Raw genomic sequence first — 19,393 nt, forward strand, 5'->3', positions numbered from 1 at the left:
CTTTTGAATGTCAGAACTACCAAAAGATCTTCCCAAAAAGACTTGCCAAACGGCCCCTTGATCTTTACTTTGAGAGTGGAATTATAAAACAAACTTGTTTGGAGAATTAATTATTATACTAATCAATAAAAGTGTCTAACATACTATACTTAAATGGCAAAAGTATTGAAAAGAATCAATAATAGTATTATTTATTTGGATGGGCAAGATTGTCCTTGAGAAATCAAGAAGCAATGACACAACTAATTGCCTGATAGGCTGATAATCCTTTTGCTAGCCAGTGTAACATAGAAGGGGAAGAATCATAAGGACGAAAAAAATAACAGAAAAGGTAAGTAAAATAAGCATGAGAATGTGTGTTCAAGTGTAAAAAAACCACTAAATGACAAAACCCGGTTCTGTATCCAATGAGTCCACCCCTCCCAAGACTCTAGTTAGCTAGGGCCAACATTGAGCAAAGCCCTTTTCTTTTATTAACTTTCCACCATACAATGCCAAAAAAATATGAATTTGTACTAATGCCCCTTACAGAAGATAAATAATCATCCTTTTAAGGTAAAGAAAATTGCATTACCAAAGGAAAGATAAGAGGGCAGAGCAGATACCCTATAGGAAAACTTAAAAGCCCATGAGACTGCTTGATAACAGCTGAAGTGGTAGTACTGAATGGTGAATAAGATATTAAGTTGGTTGTGAGCTCCTTAATGACTGAAGATGAAGTTGAGTTGATTACCATACCCTCAGTTTTTATCAGTAAGCATCAAAATTTATTGACTATGAAATAAAGAATAACTTACATACAAACATGCCAAGCAAAGCAACCCCCAGCTATAGGTTAGCAATAAGTCAGTTCAGCCACCTCGGCCATTATCAAATGGCCCCTAAGTAAAACTAATTAAAAACAAAGAGAGATTTCCAATCATTACAAAAAATTTAGAAATTCAACCCCATGGAATAGATAATCAGGCATGCCCAAGTTGCAAAACATCTTAGGCAATTAAACATTGCTAACTCCTATTACTAAATATTTTTGAACTAAAGATCTGTTGGGATTTGGAAGGGTATAATTTTTTGGATGAATAATATGATGCTGCAGCAGTACATTACATTCATAATTTGAGGGCATACCCCAACTATCCCTCCCCTCAGCAAATCTATTACAATTGAGCCCAGAAAAGTTGTCGTCTATTGACCTCTTGTTTAGCTAGAGTATCCATTGAATAATATTCCTTGTGAACCACCTGAAGTGCCTAATTTCTTTTTTATAAGTCCACAAAGCTCAGTTTCCCTCCATCAACCAGATGATCACCACTAGAGTCTCCTTCCACTCCCAACTCCCTAAACCTTTAGCACCCCATTCAATGCCTGCTGCCATAAGTTCTGCAGCTTGTGCCCCGATTGCATTTGCTTTTTGTTTGATAAAACCTGATTGCATTTGCTTCACCTATTGGTCCTGAGCACATCGCAAGAATGGAGGATCATACTTCCATGAAGGCTATTGAGAGTCTTCAGAAATTTGATATTCTACGTGCATTCAGAAAACAAAAAAGGGCCAGATGAAAAAATACAGGATATAGAATTGGCTTTCATTTGTTATTGATTTCCCCTATGAGTTTTTCAAGTTATTGGAAAGGGGCAATGAATTCTGCACAGATTGACTGAAAGTTCCTTTTTAATTTCCCTTTCTGGTAAAAGAAAATTCAAGGTTACCCAATAACAAGAAGAATAGGTTCAGGAACAGTTGCCATGTTTAGTACTGCCTCCTCTGGTGAAGCCAGAAGCAGACTTACCGTGCATATGGTTAAAGAGAACCTACTCCAGCTGACCTCAACCAACAATTCTTTATTCAATTTGTGGTTTTCCTCGTTTTCACCTTTTAGTACATTGTCCAGGACGAAGTAAATGACACAATTAACATATACTACACCTTTTCCTCTTTAATTTATTTCCAAAGATCCACGAACCTCGTGATTTTACAGTAACCCAAATATGGTTAGCTTGAACCACATCCATAAAGAAAATACAATACTAACAACATGTTCTCATATTCTATCCTTCACTGCCTTGAGAGGAACATGTTCTCAGGGAGATGATAATGACGATGCCAAAAAGCCCTAGTACGAACCTAAATATATCCAAATGCAACAACACGGATTCAACCTTCGATAGTTAAAAGAGAAATTAGAGCAGAAATTACTGGGAGAGCTCAGCGGGGGAGAGAACATTGGTGGAGCGGAGATTAGAGCAGATCCACTCAAGGAGCGGTCGAGCCTCTTCGTACTGGAATGGCCATTCGAAGCTGTCTGGATCCAATGCCTCGTGCCCTTCGTACCCCAACTCGCCCAACAGACTGCAGAGTCTCGCTCCGCTCATTGTCTATTTACAAAATATGCTTCTCTACTGGCTTGGGGCCGGAGCAGGAGAAGGGATTGCTAGTCACGTCAGACCCACTTTACAGAATGAAGTGTTCACCGGATTCCCCAGATTCCGATTAGATTCGTTGAGCTGAAAGAAAACAGGGTCAGAGTATCCTTCACAGACCTGCGTTGCAAAATTGGAGACGAGCGCGGGAGCGGTACATAATCCTCCTCGTGTTTTGATGGCTCAAAAAATATTCTGCTGGCTGAGCCGAATACCAACAGTTCAAAATTATTTCTCTGGAACAGAAGAGAACATTACATTGTCCAAAAAGTTCATTTCTGCTGTGCCAAACGTCTCGGGACTTTCTTACAACCTCCAATGAGACGCTGACACGATCCCCAACACCAATTATTATTATTATTATTATTATTATTATTATTATTATTATTTTATAAACCTCATAAAGCTTCTATTATTTATAAAATAATAGCAAAACATTACATACGTTACCTGACTGTTCATATGTTCGACTACGATATTATATTTATAAGCATTATAGGCAAGTTCATGTGCAGCCCTATTCATATTTCTATTACATGGGCTATTACAATTATATCAAAAAAGGATAAGAGATAACGAATATTTTGGTTGATGTTGTGAACTTGCCACTCCATTTCTTTATCTATATAGATACTTTTGACCACGCTTAGAAAATATAGTCAATCTCTTCATCTTCATCTTTATGGCATATTGAATGCCATGTAAGGGAGCCCACCATTCGGCTTGAATGGGGGTTGGCAACTGTAACCCTTCTACTACCTGAGAAGACCTCCCTATCGTTTGCTATTATGATCCAAACTCCTGTTCCTGCCACGCCATATGAAGGGTTAAAAGATCCGTCGATAAACAATTTGAATTGAGCAACTAAAATGATATGGGAATGCATGAGTGACGGATGGGGGGACTGTATTGCTTCATTTGGGACTAAATATCAGCATGTGTGATGGATTAAACGTGCTGGGTTGATGATTTTCTTCTTATGCTCTGCTACATTTCTCATATCCCATATTAATCTGAACACTATGAGGAATTTTGCAAAGAACTCTTGTTTTTCTTCCTTACACAGGCAGCTTAGTTTAGAAATCGTCCATTCATGTATAATCAATCATATAGAGCTCCTTGTCTTTTATGAGTTATAGGTTTATTCCCAATTTTGCTGATAACCATAATGCCCGAGCATAAGGACACTCAAAGAACACATGTTGCCAAGTTTCTATTTTGATTTTGCACAAAGAGCATTTTCTCTCATCTTCAGCAATAGAGCGCCATTTGTCTTTAGTGGAAATCCCATTTCACCATGCCTTCCACATGAATAGTTGAAGTCTCATAGGAATTTTACTTTTCCATATAAGATTCCAATCCCATTGGTGTCCCGAAGATGAGGCCTGTTTTGACATGAAGAAGTTGTAGCCGGTCTTAACCTCGTATTCACCCGATTTTAAACTCTTCCAGATGATTTTATTAGAAGATAAATGATGAGAGATAGGGTGTGATGAATTTGACTGTGGCATTCCTCCTTAAGAATTGATTCAATTTTTCTACTATCCCACTCTCCCGATGTGGTGATGATTTCATTCACCTTTAGACTCTTACAAGAGTGGCAATTTCGGGTTTTATGTCTGGGATGCCATTAATAAGAGAGGGAACCCATGGATCTGAAATAAAAGCTTGTGCCCCATTTTTTGACTTGCCATACTGTATTTTGTTTTATGGCATCCCATAGTTGTAGAACATTTTTCCACCATCCCGAATCCATTTGTTTCTTTTTTAGGGAGTAAATGGATTGATTTTTTATATCTTTTGCCTTTATTGCCTCCCTTCATAGTCCTTTTTCACTGGACCATAAATCTCCAAATTTGTTTACAAAATAAGGCTTGGTTAAACTCCTTCATTCTTCTGAATCCTAACCCACCAGTTTTTTGGGTTGACAAAGAGTTCCCCTTGGTATAGTGTGCATTGCTCTGTGATTTGCCGAGCCATCCCACCAAAAATTTCTCTAAACTTGCTTTAACTTTTTCAGAGTGGTGCTTCAGAGGATTGAGGTTCCCATAATGTAGTTTGGCACTAACTGCAAAGTTACTTTCCCCCAAGAGCAAGTTGAGTCCCCAAATATTTATCTACTTTATTTAATTTTTTCATGTGAAGTAGAGCAAGGAGAAATTTTACCTTTTTCCTATGCATCCCTGGACTGAAATACCCACCAGTTTTTTTACCTAAAATCCTTTCAAATTCTTTCAATACTTCCAATATTTCTTGTACTTGCTTAACCTCAGCTTTGCAGATAATGAGACAATCATCTACAAACAGTAGGTGAGAAATACTTGGGCCATTCCTGCTCAAAGTGATTCCTTGGATCTTCTTATGCACCTCCTTTTTGGGAAGCATTCCGGAGAGTATTTGCATTCCCATAATGAATAAGTATGGTGATAGTGGATCACCTTGCCTTAGCCCATTTATTGAGTGAAAATAATTATTTGTTTGTTCCCTTTATTTTGATAGAGAACCTTGGTGTTTCCATACACCATTCGATCATTTTATACCGTTTTGTTTGGGAACCCCATACATTGAAGAACTTTAGTAATGAAATATCTCCTCATTCTATCATAAGCATTTGACATGTCAATCTTCATTAGGATCCAGCCTTTTCCCTTCATTTGCTTTCTCATTTTACGTACAATTTCTTTGGTTAGGATAATGATGAATCATTTTTTGGTGATATATCAATTTTTTGTGCTAAGTACCTCATCATTTGGTCTGCTTCCAAGTGGCCGATGACTCAGAGGTTGAAGTGGAGAACTTTTGCTGGATGAGGACCTGGATGCCGAGCTGACCAGGCCGAGCTGGGGGCAGATTAGGTGTCAAGCTGACTGATCTGAGCTGGGCAAGTTAGGTGTCGAGCTAACCAAAGTGTCGAGCTGCCTATTAGATGCCGAGCTAACAAGAGTGTCGAGCTGTATTGATTGTTGAGCTTCGTAGTTCTTTAGAGACCTACAAGGAATCAAGGTGAGAGGATTCGGGGTGGCTAACCCAGTGAGGTCGCTCCGATGCTTAAGTCAGTACTCTCATAATAGATTGCGAACTAAGAATCACAAAGTATGAGAGCTATAATATGTTTACTTGCCCCCCCCCTATGCCATTGGGGTTGGTGCTTTTATATAGGCATTATTTGGCATGGGCTTCATGCACTGCATCCGAGATTTCCGAGAGGTCACCTAAGTGGTCCAAGATTCTTGAAGGCAACCGCCATGCACATTGACCACCCTCTGGAACGTTCAGTACGTGAGCCAACTTTAAAGGATCATGGGAGTGTTGGGATATGCATGCCGAATTTGTCAGCGAGCACGTCTCGCAGGTTGCCAGGCCACCATCATCTTGGCTAAGGCAAGTTGTTGCCTAAATGGTTCCAGGTATCACCTAATTGTTTCGATATGCCATGTGTCACAATGACATTGGAGAGCCAAATCCGCCCTCATCAAATCACATTATTTACACACTTTCTTCATTCGATGAAAACTGACTGATTTGGATCAATAAATCTATCCATGTGATTTTGCATTATGAGAACCAAACACTTTGCTATTATTTTGTAGATAACATTACATACACTTATGAGTCTGAATTGACTGATTGCTTCCGGAATTTTTTACTTTTGGGATGTACACTAAATTTGTTGAATTTAATTATTTTGGAAATTTCCCGAATTCAAAGAAATCTCTTTCCACATTGCAAACATCTACATTTACTGTATCCCAGATTTTTTTGTAAAAGTATGCTGAGAAACCATCTGGGCCCAAGGCAGAGTGAGATTTTAATGATTTGACAAGTTGCTCAATTTCCTCATTTGTGGGAGGCCTTAGTAGTTCTTGAGCATCCTCCTCCGAAAGTTTCTCCTGTATTGAATCATGTATCTAGGGAATATCATCATGAATATTGTTGCACACCTCCTTTGCTTGGGCCTTAAAGGCTTTGGCTACTTAGTGTTACATAATTATTAAATGCTTAAAAATAAAAACTGTAGTTATGGTTATTCTGAATGCTTTTTATATTGCCACATGAAGAAGAAAATGAATGGAGCGTTTCTGCAGCAACAGGCTTCCCCCCGTGTAATTTTGCGTTTCTTCTGTTTAAGTTCTCTTTCCTTTATTTAGTACATCTGCTCATGTACTCCTTGTCTTATTTAATGAAATCTGATTAACTTTTTCTCAAAAAAAAAAAAGAAAAGAAAAAGAAAATGAATGGAGTTTGAAACTATAGTTTTAGTGATAAAGGACATGCTCCAAAAGAAATGGATGTAATTTGAATGATCATTAGAAATTTAGAATTTAGAAAACAGGATTTTAAATTTTGGTTTTAAACTTCAAACCAGGTTTTGATCTTTAATTAGGCTTGAAGCCTCGAAACTAGAATTTTAATTGAAACATTGGTAGTTTTTTTATTCACTTGGGAATTAGAGAACTTGCTTATATTAATAGGAGCAAATTCTGGTTAAATTTTCATAACTGGATGAACATGTTTGATATACCTTGCTTGCTAGTTGTAGTTGGTACTTTTAATGAAGGTGTATCTACCAATTTAAAAATTTAAATGTTTTGCCTAGTTTTATTGGTAAGAAGTCTATTTATTATATGAAATACATTTCAAAATATTTATTGTATTTTTTTTATAGGAATTTGCAATTTTGAACTTCACTGATTCATTGATTCATATTTTGTAAATTGGCTATTGGATTGCGTCAGGTGTGTTCTTCATCCCATTTTCCCTTTTTTTCAACACACATTTAATAGTTATTGGACCATTATACAATAACTTAGTCACACATGATTACATAAAATTTCAATTATTTGTTTATTTTATGCTTTTTATTAATTATATGAACCAATGTTTTCAAAACCGGTTCAGACTGGAAAATTTGGGAACTGTTCACATGACTGGTTCTGTTTCACCGCAAAACCATATTTTTGCCAAAAACTGTTGATTTGGTCAGCAAACTGCTGACAGTCAAACCATTTGATCCACCAACCCAGACAACAGTTTTTGACTGTTTTTTTAATTTTTTTTGTTAAAACGGACCATTCATTCGGTTCGAACGGTCAAACGGTTTGACCCGGGAACTGGACCCCTAAACGGTTCGTTGTCCGGTTCGGAACTATGTCCATAATTTTTAATTTTTTAGTTAGAGGCTTACACCTCGCCTCCGCCTTGAGGCTTTTAAAACCTTGATATTGGCAAAGGTTTGCTCTCCACTGCGAGGTTTGTTTCACACACCGTCGAACTCCAACCTACCATAGCTGCTTAACAAAAAAGAAATATAAACAACTTCGAATAGGGCAGGTATGTCAAGTGAGTTTCTTCTTCCCAGTTTTCAGTCCGCCCTACACCACTTATTCTTCTTGCCCTTTTTATTTTCTGCTCTTTTTCTTCCATATCAGGGGCTTTGCCCCATTTCACTATGTTTTCTTTGTGATTTCTGGAATGAGACAGGGGCTCCGCCCCTTCTTTTCTTCTTCATTTTCCTACAACCTTTTTCGCCCCCCCCCTTTTTTTATCTTCAATGGTGGGCTGAGAGAATGGATCTGCCCTCTTTTTTATTCATTTATCTGCAAAATTTTTACCTTTGTTTTTCCTCAAAGGTAGTCTGAATGAGGGGTTCCACCTCCTTCATTTTTCTTCTCCCTTTTGTTGTTTCATTTTAGCAATTTTCTCTTTGCTTTCTTGGTTTGAAACATGGGTTCCGCCCCCCCTGTCTTCTTCTTGGACCAAAACAGGGGCAACACTCCCAATTTTGTTCTTCTAATTTTTGCATTTTTTTCTAACTTTTCTTCTGCATAAGTTCAGACTCTGTTTATTCTCTTTTTCTTCATACTTGAAGCAATAACCACGTGCACAAATTGACAAGTGGTTTTAGGTAAGCTACATACCTGCATATAATTAAAACTTCAAATTGAATTAGTTAGATTCAGAATTTCAGATCTAATTACTATTTAGTATTTACTAGTTAATGACTTAACTATTCACTGTTCAGTATTACTAGCTTAGGAGGGGTAGGGATTTATGGATTTCCTATTTCATCGCCTAGGCGCTTGGGTTCCCTGTGGTCGCCTAGCCTCATCTAGACGCCTTGAAAACTATGTACCATTCAGCATGCATAATAATTAAGAAATAGCAATTCAACATTAAATTTGCTCTAAAAATGTGGCAAATCATCATATCTACGTCCGCTGTGGTCATTTACTTGAATGTCCTCAGTGCTCTCTCCATGGGACCTGTATCTATATACTTGCAATAGTTTTACTGTATTGCCCTTTTAGTTGTTTCCTGTAGTTTCTTGTAACTGGTCCCTCTACAACCTTCCTTATATTTATATTTATATTTACATCATCAATGAATTACCCACCTTTCAAAAAAAAAGGTTGGTGGGCTGAAGCTCAACCATTGCCCAGATCCACCTCTATCCATGGCTAGGGTGGGTTATTACAAGTATTGAACTGGAATGGCTCTTTGTTTCTTAAAAGTCAATGCTAAGGATACTAATTTGTTTTCTTTTCTTGTACCGTTATTGCATACCACATCTTCAAATTTTTGTCATTCCTTATTGGCAGATCTGTGATGTAATCATGTAAAGGGTCTAAGTGGATCACTTTTGGGCTGTACAGGTGCATCATGCACATAACATTCCAGATCTGTGATTTAAGGGGCTGTTTGATACAACTGAAATGGCTGAACTGAATCATTTACTGGTTTGTCTTTTAGGCTTTGTTTGGTTTGAGAAGGTGGTTGCATTGAAACCGCAACTCCCTTTCTTTAGGTTTTTAGAATGGATTACTCTGACATTTGCTTTTATTTATTCATTGAACATTAGACCTATATTTAGTAATCTTGAGAAGATATAATAAGACTTCTTCAGGTTAGGGGTTTGGGGGTACAATTGGCATCGTTGCAAACTTAAGTGTCAGAAAGGAGATTTTTGTTGGTCACAATGACTTGGGGAAAACTATAACGTGTTTAGGAATTTTGTTAAAAGATTTGTGAAGGAAGTAGTTCCTTTTTTTGCTCTTTTTTTTTTTCACTGTGAAGGTTTGTGGATGGAGGCTATCTGTTTGGGGATTAATACAAGACTTGCATGTTAATTGAAAAGTTAGGGTGGGAAAGGGGATTAAGTATAGTGATGAATTGTTCACATTTTTATAAGCACTTGCTTGGGCCTTGCTTTTGCATAGCCCAATTGGCATTATAACCCCTTAGTTTTTTGTATTCTCTTAGTGTCCGTTTGGGAGGGCTTTTGTGCAACAGCTTTTGGTTTGCAAGGTGGGCCCTGCATGGGCAGCCTATGAGCTATATTTAGGGAAAAACCTAGAAATCCTAGACTTGCTGAAATTCAACAAAAAATTTGGCCTTCTGGGGAAGCTTGTCTTAGTAGCTTCTTCCAAGCAGCTGAGTGAAAGTAGCTTAATCAAAGCTTCATCCCTTTCAAATAGGCCCTTAGATTATTGCCCTTCATACTTTTGTGAAGATATGGAGTGTAAGGTAGGCATTGTGATAATGGTCTTAGCTTTAAAGAACATGAGTAGGACACAGAGAAGGAAAAGATAGCAAGAAAGCTAGAAAGAGCAACTTTAAGGATGGATAAAGGGATGAGGTCAGAACTCTGAGAGAACTCTAGGAGAATAATTGGAGCTCTGATGTGTCTCTACCATATATATATGGGATATCCCCTTATCACATCAAGGTCCCTTCTATTTATAGGCGAAAAGGGAGAGCCGTTTTTGCATACGCATTTATCATGATTTCCAGAAAGTTCGCTGGTCAGTTATGGGTTCAATTCATGTAGTGGATTCACTTTATTCCATACCTGCAGTCTCTTACTACGTGTCACATTTGAGGGGACACGTTCTGTCATAACTCATAAGTAACAGTCATTGCAGTTGTTTGTTTCCCAGATTTTGTCTTTTGTGAGCATAGTCCACAGACTTGCTTTTTATACTTAGTGAATTTGTGGTTCGTCTGTTTCTTTTGATTTGTCTCTAACGCGTGTGAACACATTTTACTTTAAGAGCTTACTCTCCTTTTTAGTAGGTCCATGGATTCAGACATTCAGTTGGTTTGGTCTTAGTGGTCAGTCCGTTGTATTAATTAGGTTAGTCCCCTTACAGTGAGAGAAGTCTTTTAGGGTATCATATACTTTGTTTTGTTAGATATGATGTTTGTTCAAGGGATTTGGTTAATTTTTGGGAGGGTACATTGGTTGGTTCATGCCTGTTAAAGGATCTCTTTCCTTCCTTATACTTGGTTTCTATGTATAAAAATGAGTGTGTTTCAAAATCCATTGTTCCTCCCTTACTCCCTATGGGTCATAATTGGGACTTTAGTTTTCGTAAATGTTTAAGGGGCGATGAACTAATGGTTTGTTTAGGTCTCCTACAAAATTTTCAATATGTGTGTCTAGACCCCGATAAGCAAGATAAGTGTATTTGGGCTCCCATCCTAAGGTTTTTGTTTTCCTATGCTTCTTTATTCAAGTGTCTTTGTAATTCCATGACCTTTCCTTCTTTGCCCTTAAGAATTCTGGTGTAGACCCATTCCACACAAATCTTTTTGTTGGGAAGTATTCATGGGAAGATTAATACTTTGGACATGCTATAGAAAAGAAGACCCAATTCATGTCTCTCTCCTAATTGGTGTGTTTTATGTAAATCTAGTAATGAGAGTTTCTATGACTTGTTGATCTCCTATCCCTTTGTTGTAGTTATTTGGAGTTGGTTTTTTTATTTGTTTGGGTGCAAGTGAACTTTATCAACAGAGGTTAGTATACTATTTGATCCTTCTACATTTACTTGGCCCAAAAAAGGTGAAGAATAATGTGGAGATGTGTGAGAGCAGCCTTGGTTTGGACTATTATGGAAGAGAGGAATGCAAGGAATTTTTTAGAGAAGGAAAGGAGCAAGTAAAGCTTAGGGTTTGTATGATGGTCAAGGTGCTCCATTGGATCGAGACTTTGGAGCTGTTTTCTCAGTTCTCCTTTGGTGATGTCTAGAGAATTTGGGAAGTAGTTCCAGAACTCTTCTAGAAGGGAAAGAGCAGATGTTCATTGGCTATCTCCACCTAAAGGCTTTGTAAAGCTGAATTTTGATGGCAGTAGTTGAGGTAATCCAAGCCCTTCTGGAATAGGAGGGGTTTTAATAGATATAAAAGTTAAACTCAATAGCGTTGTTTTCTGGCCTTGTGGGTATGGGCGGCTCTCTCAAAGCAGAATTGCTCACTGCAGTACAAGGAGTCCAAATTGCTAATGAGCTGAACATAGCGAATGTCACGATTGAAGGGGACTCAAAATTGGTGGTGGGGTGGCCAAAGGATCCAGAATCCATAATTTGGTACTATAGGAGTGTAATTTGTCTTTTGTTTTAATGATCCAGAATCCATAATGGTTGAATATGACTCATTTGTCTTGGGCTCAGGTGTAATTTGTCTTTTGTTTTAATATAGAGAGGTAGCACCTCATGCCTCTCTAAGGGCTGCTTATAATGTTCCATTACTTTGAATTTTAATAAAGTTTGAAGGTACTTACCAAAAAAAAAGTCTTTCAGGGTATCCCAACCCATTGTTAAAGGGAAAAAACCTGCTTCCTCACAAGGGTGCAACTTGACTTGCTAAATTGTGATGTTCGAATCTGGAGGTGTAATAGGGTTATTCTCCACCATCTCCTTTAAATGACTGACTTACCTGTTTTGGACTTCCCCAGCATCAGAATATGGATTCCGTTTCTTCAAAGGTTTCATTCCTAGTGTGGACTGCAATGCTAGGAAGATGGCCTCATAGAAGAGGCATTCTGATTGACTCTGATTTATGTGTAATTGTGGGCAGGAAAACATGAGGGACCACCTGTTTGTGCATCGTAAGGTGGCTGTTGTAGTTTGGGCAAGATTTACTAGCCTCTTCAAGGTTGTGGGTTGGTTTTCAGGCCAATCTGGATTCACTGCTGTTAAGATGAAACTTAAGGGGCTTATCAAGGAAAGGGAAAGTGCTCTGGAACTGTATAGTGTATACTGCAGTGATTTGGAACATTTCAAATAATTTGTATACAGATGTACTCCTTAGCACATAGCTCAGTTTTGGTTTCGAACAATTTGTATACAGATGTACTCCTTAGCCAAAAAAGGGGTTCTGAGGGCAGCAATTGTTTTGGCATCCTTGTAACATGGGCTTGTGAGAAGGGACTGACACTTTGGCCAATGAAGTTGTATTAATCATTCATACTTTCCAAGTTAATATAATAAAACTTTGCTGAAAAAAGATTTGTATACAGATATGTAGATAGGAGAACTAGTATACTTGTATGTTTCATTGTAGACAATCTTTTTATAATGGGCTTTTGAAATTTGAAGTACTCTTAATGAAATATACTTATCTTTTCTTTCTAAAAAATCCCTGCTTCCTCAAGCACATACCAATGAACTCCAAAAAACAATCTTTTGTGTAGTACCAATCAGGATACACATCTTGAAATCCATTTTCTTTTATCATTTCCCCATTCTAGTTGGCTACTTGGCATGCCATGCCAAAACTATGTGAAAACTGAGATTGCCAAAAACTGAGATATCATTTGCTGAAGCTTCCCTAAATGTGAGCTTGAAGTGGAAAGATGCCTTTGTAACTTGTCTTATTCACAGACTTGTTTGCTTCTTAGGTATTTTTGCCCCTCTTTTGGCCTGCCTTTTGTGAGTTTACCCTTCTTTGATAAATTTATGGTTTGTTGCTAGGAAAATCTCCTCCATCAAGTAATATTTTAGTAGAAGATCAAGACTGTAATCAGTCTTGAATCCTAATAGGTTTTAGGTTTACAAAATAGAAGAAAAGTGAGAGAAAGAAGAGAGAATAGAAGAGAAACAGGAGAACACAAGTGGTTGAAAGGAGGAACAGATTCTAACTGATCTGCCGCCGCCACTTTCTTATTATTTATAGGTTATGTTTAGTACACAATGGAAAGGACATATCTGCCCTTAGTACTTACATAATAAATAAAGTAAATAAAAGCTGAAATAAATAACAACTGAATTAACAAACTGACTCAAACTGACACCACTATAACTGAAACAAATAACTACACATGCTGTCCTACGAACACAGTGGGGACCACTGCAGTGGGGCCCACATCAGTGTTCTCTACAATTTTCATTACTGATGATCAACTGCATCTTTGTATTTTGTGTTTCCATTTTACTATATGCATGATTTGCACGTGAGTTTGATATCTTACTTGAACCAGATGCCAACAGCAAATTCAGATGGATACTTGATAAAAATGCTATTTCCGGAGCTGTTGTAACACAATTCAACCTGTCAATCATGACTTGTAATTTTGTCCTTGACAATGTCTGTACTAGATTTTTGATCAGTATACCGGAACTTGAATATTGCAATTTAGCTTCCAATTTTCATATATTTTTTTTGAATAATTTAATCTGGCTAACATGGTCAAACCCCAAAGAAGACCTTCTAACTCAATAGGTGGTTGCTATTGGTGCATGTTTGCTGGAATTGCATTTTGTAACAAAATCTTTCCTTATTTTGACCTTTTCATGGTTCAGAAGATCTTTCCTTTTTAGGCAACCCATTAGGTGGTTGTGTCATCTGAGCAGAACGTATCAGTCTGTATCATCAAGTGGCTGATGCTGATATTAACACTTTTCTTGTTTGTTTATTTATTTTTATTATCATTTACATTTATGTGTGGTTATTGCTGATCCCTTGCATCATACTTTATGCTACTTCTAATTGGTGTCCCTCGATGTTTTACAGCTCACTCCTGTAAACTTTTTTTTGTATTTCATACATTCTCTTGCTTCATGTTTTATATGTTTTCTCTTATTCATAATCTGTGCACATGCTCTGGCTTGTTTTTTCACAATATTTTTACCTTGTCCTATTGTTTTGTACTTTTACCCTCTTACACTTGTCACGAGTTATTTTCACTTGTTGATTTCTATGTTTTTAGCTTGTTTGTTATTCAATCTGATCAATCTTTATGCTTGTAACAGACATTTTTGAAAGAGAAGGATGGCTCACTTTCAATGTGGTAGAAATATCCTGCGCCAGATCGTTAAGGATAAAAGTCTTCATAGTTTTGATATTATAACTCACCCATTATTGTTCACTAGTCAAGGACTCAGATACAGAAAGTTGGAAATAATTCTTACAACAGTGAGTAAATGGATTTGTGAACCCCTCCTTTAATTTCATTTCCAACTTATTTCAAGTTAAAATTTTGACACTAAGTTGAACATTCAGAGCATAGAGAAGCTTGGCAAGGCTGGTGAAATGGTGAAGGTTGCTCCTGGATATTTTCGCAACCACCTGATGCCTAAGTTGCTTGCTGTCCCAAATATTGATAAGTACGCTTATCTCATCCGTGAACAGCGAAAGGTCCAGTCATTTCCCATGCCTATTTAACGTGAACCGTTTTTTTCCTGTTTCTTTTTGGATGTTGAACAGATGATTATCCTTTGACATTCAACTGGAAGGGATCTCTATTACTATTATGTCTCAACAGTTTCTGATCAACTATCTATCTATCTAAACAGGCATGTACAGACACTAATTGGAGTGATTGACCATGCTTGATGATCTCCAAGGAACCAATGCCTTTTTTGAATATTATGCAAATGCACTAATAGGAGTGATTGCTTTTCAGTACTGACTGGAGGGAAAACAAAAAGAACAAGAGAATATATACATATTGGAGAAAAGCTAGGATGTGTCTCTTTTCCCATCCCTTGGCTTCTGTTTGAAGTTGCTAGTGTTGAATTAGTGAGGTAAAGGATTATCACTTCTGGCAAGCGTAGTTTGCAATGCACTGAGGCGAACCCAGGTGACTGAGGGGGGTGCCTTGTTGCTTAGTTGCCTAGGTGGTGGGTTTTTCCTTTTATAATAAAAAACATAAACCCTAGGGTAGTTCCCTAGTTTTATAATAATTTGCAGTAACATTTGACTAATAATTACCACAGTGTTCATAAAATAAGTATAAACCTCATACAAAAAACATATCAACATATTTATGAGAAGAAGCAAGGTTCCAACCAGCTGGTTGGTAAGGTCTCCGGCTGGTCATAGTGGAGACTTGGGATTGAGTCCCGCCTGCACCTGGGTTGGGGGATGGACTACCCCCTGTTTTTTTTTTTGATAAATAAAATCATCTTCCATTATTTCAAAGATTGGTTACATGAAAATTCCCTTAGGGGCGCGAAGTACCACCTCTCCAAACAGAAAATACATAAACTACAACAGAGGTTACATGAATGTTGATGTTAAACAAGAGTTACAGTTGCACCCAGAACAATGTTTCCCTATTTGTCCCTTGTTTTTCCAAGACATCGGCAAATGCATTAGCTGATCTCCCAACCCACTGTACTGTTATAGACATATTTCTTGTCAGCCATTTGAATTTCTTTAACTCATGTTTGTAGCCCCAAGTGACATCCTCCAGATTATTTAACCAGTCCACCACTGTCTTAGTATCCCCTTCAATCAGAAGCTGCTCCACGCCCACTTCTTTTGCAATAAGTATTCCTTGTATTGCAGCTAACAGCTCTGCCCGGATAGAGTTCCCAATACCTAAAGGGCCAGAGTAGAGTAAGACAACCTCTCCAGCCTCATTTCTCAGTACACCCTCCCATCCCAGGGGGACCCGGGTTACCCTGGCTATTCCCATCAACATTCAGCTTAAAAAAAACATATTTATGAGAAGAAAAAAGAAGAAAGAAAAGAACATACAGAAAACATAGGGGTTGAACCCTTGTTTTTTCCTTATAGGAATAATAACAATAATAAGAATAATAATTCTTTGGTTGTTCTTGTGTGCTGATAGGATACAATCTTCAAGTTCTTGTTGGTTCAGGGTTTGTAATCTTGGAGCATTCAAGACTACATTACTGATTTGTGTGTTGATTGAACCCAAAAAATAAGAAAACAATAAAAAGTAACTGGTATAAGCATATAAAAATATTGTAAACCCTGAAAATGAATAATCTAGTGTGATAATATCTTTTGTAATATTTTAAATATGACAAAATAAAACAAATATAAAAATACTTTGTAGCACCTTCTTCACAAATATGTAGGCAGTTGGGTGAGGAGACCCTCCACAGGTGCCTTGTCATCTAGGTGTCACCTTGACATCTATGCTGGCAAGGCCTTAAAGGCCCGTCCCATTGTTGAAGTTAACTCGATGTGAGTATAATACAACACAACTATAGACTTCAGGCCTGTAAGGCTGAGTTGCAGGTCATATTAAGTTTCTAACAATCATCTCCATTACAATATGGGCATGTTGGATAAATAAAAAAGATTGAAAGTCATCTACTTGGAAAAATTGCAATTGGTAGAGTTGTAAGTAGAGAGAAGGGTTGTAGGGTGGTAGAGAGAGTAGGAATGGTGCTTTCTCTGTAAAGTCATTTTATGGAGCTTTGTGAGGAATCAAGTGGATAAATTGGATGTGAAAGGAGTTTGGGGGAATCCCATTCCACCCAGAGTGGAGGCTTTTGCATGGCTAGTTGTTTGGGATAGTATTCTTGCTCAAGATTACATCAAAAGCAGGGGAATTCAGATGGCAGGGAGGTGATGCTTAAGTTTTGCTGAAGAGAAGAATGTAATGCATTTATGTTTCGAATACTGTTTCTTGAAGTACATTTGGGGATACTTCTTCAGCCTCTTTAATATTGACAAGGAGCCAAGATCGCTTAAAAAGTAGTTGCTCGTTGGTCTACTTTGAGAGGAAATAGGAAGGCGAAAATTACATGGAACTGTGCTTCTTTTGCTATATGTTAGGAAGGCCACTCAAGGAGCAGGGGTCAAATTGTAATATCTAGTGGAACAAGAATTCTGGAATGGATTTTAATCTTAATAGAATTAGAGGGGGTGTCAAAAGGAATCTCATGGGAATGGGTTTTGGTCTCTAATTGGAGTCAGTGGGCTGAATTATTGTATTGATGTTTTTGATGTTGTATTGTTTTTTTTTTTGATCAATAACACTTTCATTAATTCATCAATAGAAGATTTACAAAAGGAAGACAAATACGCTTATCTTCCAAGAGCAACAAAGAACCTCAAGAAAAGGAAAAAAAGAAAAAGAAAAGAAAGAGAGAAAGAAAACACACTACAGTTACAGCTTGGCCCAAAAAAGTGAGTCCCTTTCTGCCCCTTATTTAGTTAAACCGTCAGCTAGGGAATTAGTTGATCTTTTAACCCAACGTATCTTAACTTCCATCTCCCGCACCAGCCACTTGAATTTCCTCCTCTCATTATTGTACTTCCATAAACCATTGTGATCTTTAAGCAGCCACCCTATCACCACCTCTGAATCCCCTTCAATTAAGAGTTTCATGATGTCCAACTCCTTAGCTTTTTGGACTCCTTCCATAACTGCAAAGATCTCAGCTCTAAGGGAGTCACCCACTCCAATTGGGTCTGAGAACATGGCAGAAATGACCCCATTTTCATCCCTAAAAACACCCCCAATCCCTGATTGTCCCGGATTTCCCCTTGTTTTGTTGTTGTTGTTGGTGATCTCTCATCACCCCTAGGATGTACTTTTTCAATTAATACTTTTCTTTTTTATTTATTATAAAAAAAAGACTAAATGTCCAAGTGCTTCAAGTGCCTAATAGGTGACAAACATCAAGCTTAGACTCTTTGGACACAACTATTTCTTCACAAGGATGATTCCTTGCTAGTGGTATTGTTCTTGGATACCTCCTTCCATTGGAACTCAAAATCTACCTCACCTTTGTAGCAGAGACTTGAGAATGGGGCCCTATGTTACCATCCATTTGTCCCATGTTGGTAGTATGGGATGCTAATATGAGATATCCCACATCGGTAGTATGGGATACTGTTGTGTGGTATAAGTGCTTAGGTTCCCTCCCTCTAACAGCTAGCTTTTAGGGGTGAGTTCTCCTAAGGCACGTATCAAAGGATGTTGAGAAGTTGTGCTTCATTCTTAAATTGAATAGTTGAATGGAGTTGGCATTTTCAAGCACAGACTGTAAGCTAGATTTCTCTCTGCATTAGGAAACATGGTTCAAAGTAGTGATAGGTGTAATACACAAAATTTATGTATTGAGCGATTCAAAGGGGTGATACTCATGGGTTGCAGCTTTCATGTTTTGAACCATGTCATCTCTGGGAAGGGTATTGAATATTGGCTATTTGTCATAAATCCTTGTATTTAGCATATTAGTGACCCTGAAAATGATGCATATCTTATGCTATGGTGTTCTACAAACCTTGTTGGACACAATTCTGGCTCCTCTAAATCTAACCTTAAAATACCACTTTCCCATAAGGAGACACTAGAATTCCAAATGGTGAAAAAGTGTGAATGTTGAGCCATCCTGCTTCTTGAGTCTCATTGTGTTTCAACTTTCAAGTCAAAATGATAGTTTGGTGGAGTTGCACTATTCCTTGCAAAGGAAGCCTTTTGAATCCTATTCAAGCATATCCAGTACCATTCTGACATAGTGACATCTTGAGAATCAGCACAAAGTGGAAAGTTGGATTAGAGCATCTTTGACTACAGCAATTCTTCCTCACAATACTCCTATTGAAAAATGAAACAATATGCCTTCCAGAATATCCAATCTCTGGTTGCTTTGAAGATATGAATCATCTATATCTCTCAAGGTGGTTCCTATTTAAATTGAGGTGAATTAGCCTACCACACATTCAAGAGCACCTGCCAAGTTGTTAATGTTATCAAATTCACTTGCACCATCTTGCCTATTTGGATGTTTATTTTGAGTCCCTTCACCCTTTTAAAACAATAATGCTTACTTATATAGTACTTGTGGAGTGGAATCTTTTTTTTTTTTTTTTGATCGGTATGGTACTAGTGGAATCTTTACATATGCTAAGCATATGTACCTTGACCATTTTAGGCAACAATGTTGTATACTTACTGTTTATACAGCTAGTGAAATCACCA

At 37.6% G+C, this 19,393-nt stretch overlaps 2 protein-coding genes across 7 annotated transcripts in view; one reads left to right on the forward strand and one right to left on the reverse strand.

Annotated features, from left to right (window-relative positions):
- The window catches only part of AUG3 (HAUS augmin-like complex subunit), a 48,912-nt gene extending 46,248 nt beyond the window's left edge, over window positions 1-2,664 (reverse strand). For all 3 annotated transcript variants that reach the window (XM_010275321.3, XM_010275320.3, XM_010275319.3), the window contains exon 1: window positions 2,198-2,664. In XM_010275321.3, the coding sequence (XP_010273623.1) occupies window positions 2,198-2,373 (176 nt within the window). In that variant the 5' untranslated portion in view covers window positions 2,374-2,664. The remainder of the gene's footprint in view (window positions 1-2,197) is intronic.
- Window positions 2,665-7,606: 4,942 nt separating this feature from the next.
- LOC104609104 (Ribosomal protein L9/RNase H1) overlaps window positions 7,607-19,393 on the forward strand; it is a 29,211-nt gene continuing 17,424 nt past the window's right edge. Inside the window, exons 1-4 of one of the 4 annotated variants that reach the window (XM_010275323.3) lie at window positions 7,675-7,752; window positions 8,257-8,326; window positions 14,454-14,616; window positions 14,704-14,838. In XM_010275323.3, the coding sequence (XP_010273625.1) occupies window positions 14,473-14,616; window positions 14,704-14,838 (279 nt within the window). In that variant the 5' untranslated portion in view covers window positions 7,675-7,752; window positions 8,257-8,326; window positions 14,454-14,472. Of the gene's footprint in view, window positions 7,762-8,256; window positions 8,327-14,453; window positions 14,617-14,703; window positions 14,839-19,393 lie in introns of all 4 variants that reach the window. The other 3 variants (XM_010275324.3, XM_010275322.3, XM_010275325.3) reach the window with 3 other exon arrangements.

The sequence above is a fragment of the Nelumbo nucifera genome, chromosome 8, assembly GCF_055504915.1.
Source record: "Nelumbo nucifera cultivar China Antique chromosome 8, China Antique-T2T, whole genome shotgun sequence".
Taxonomy (NCBI): domain Eukaryota; kingdom Viridiplantae; phylum Streptophyta; class Magnoliopsida; order Proteales; family Nelumbonaceae; genus Nelumbo; species Nelumbo nucifera.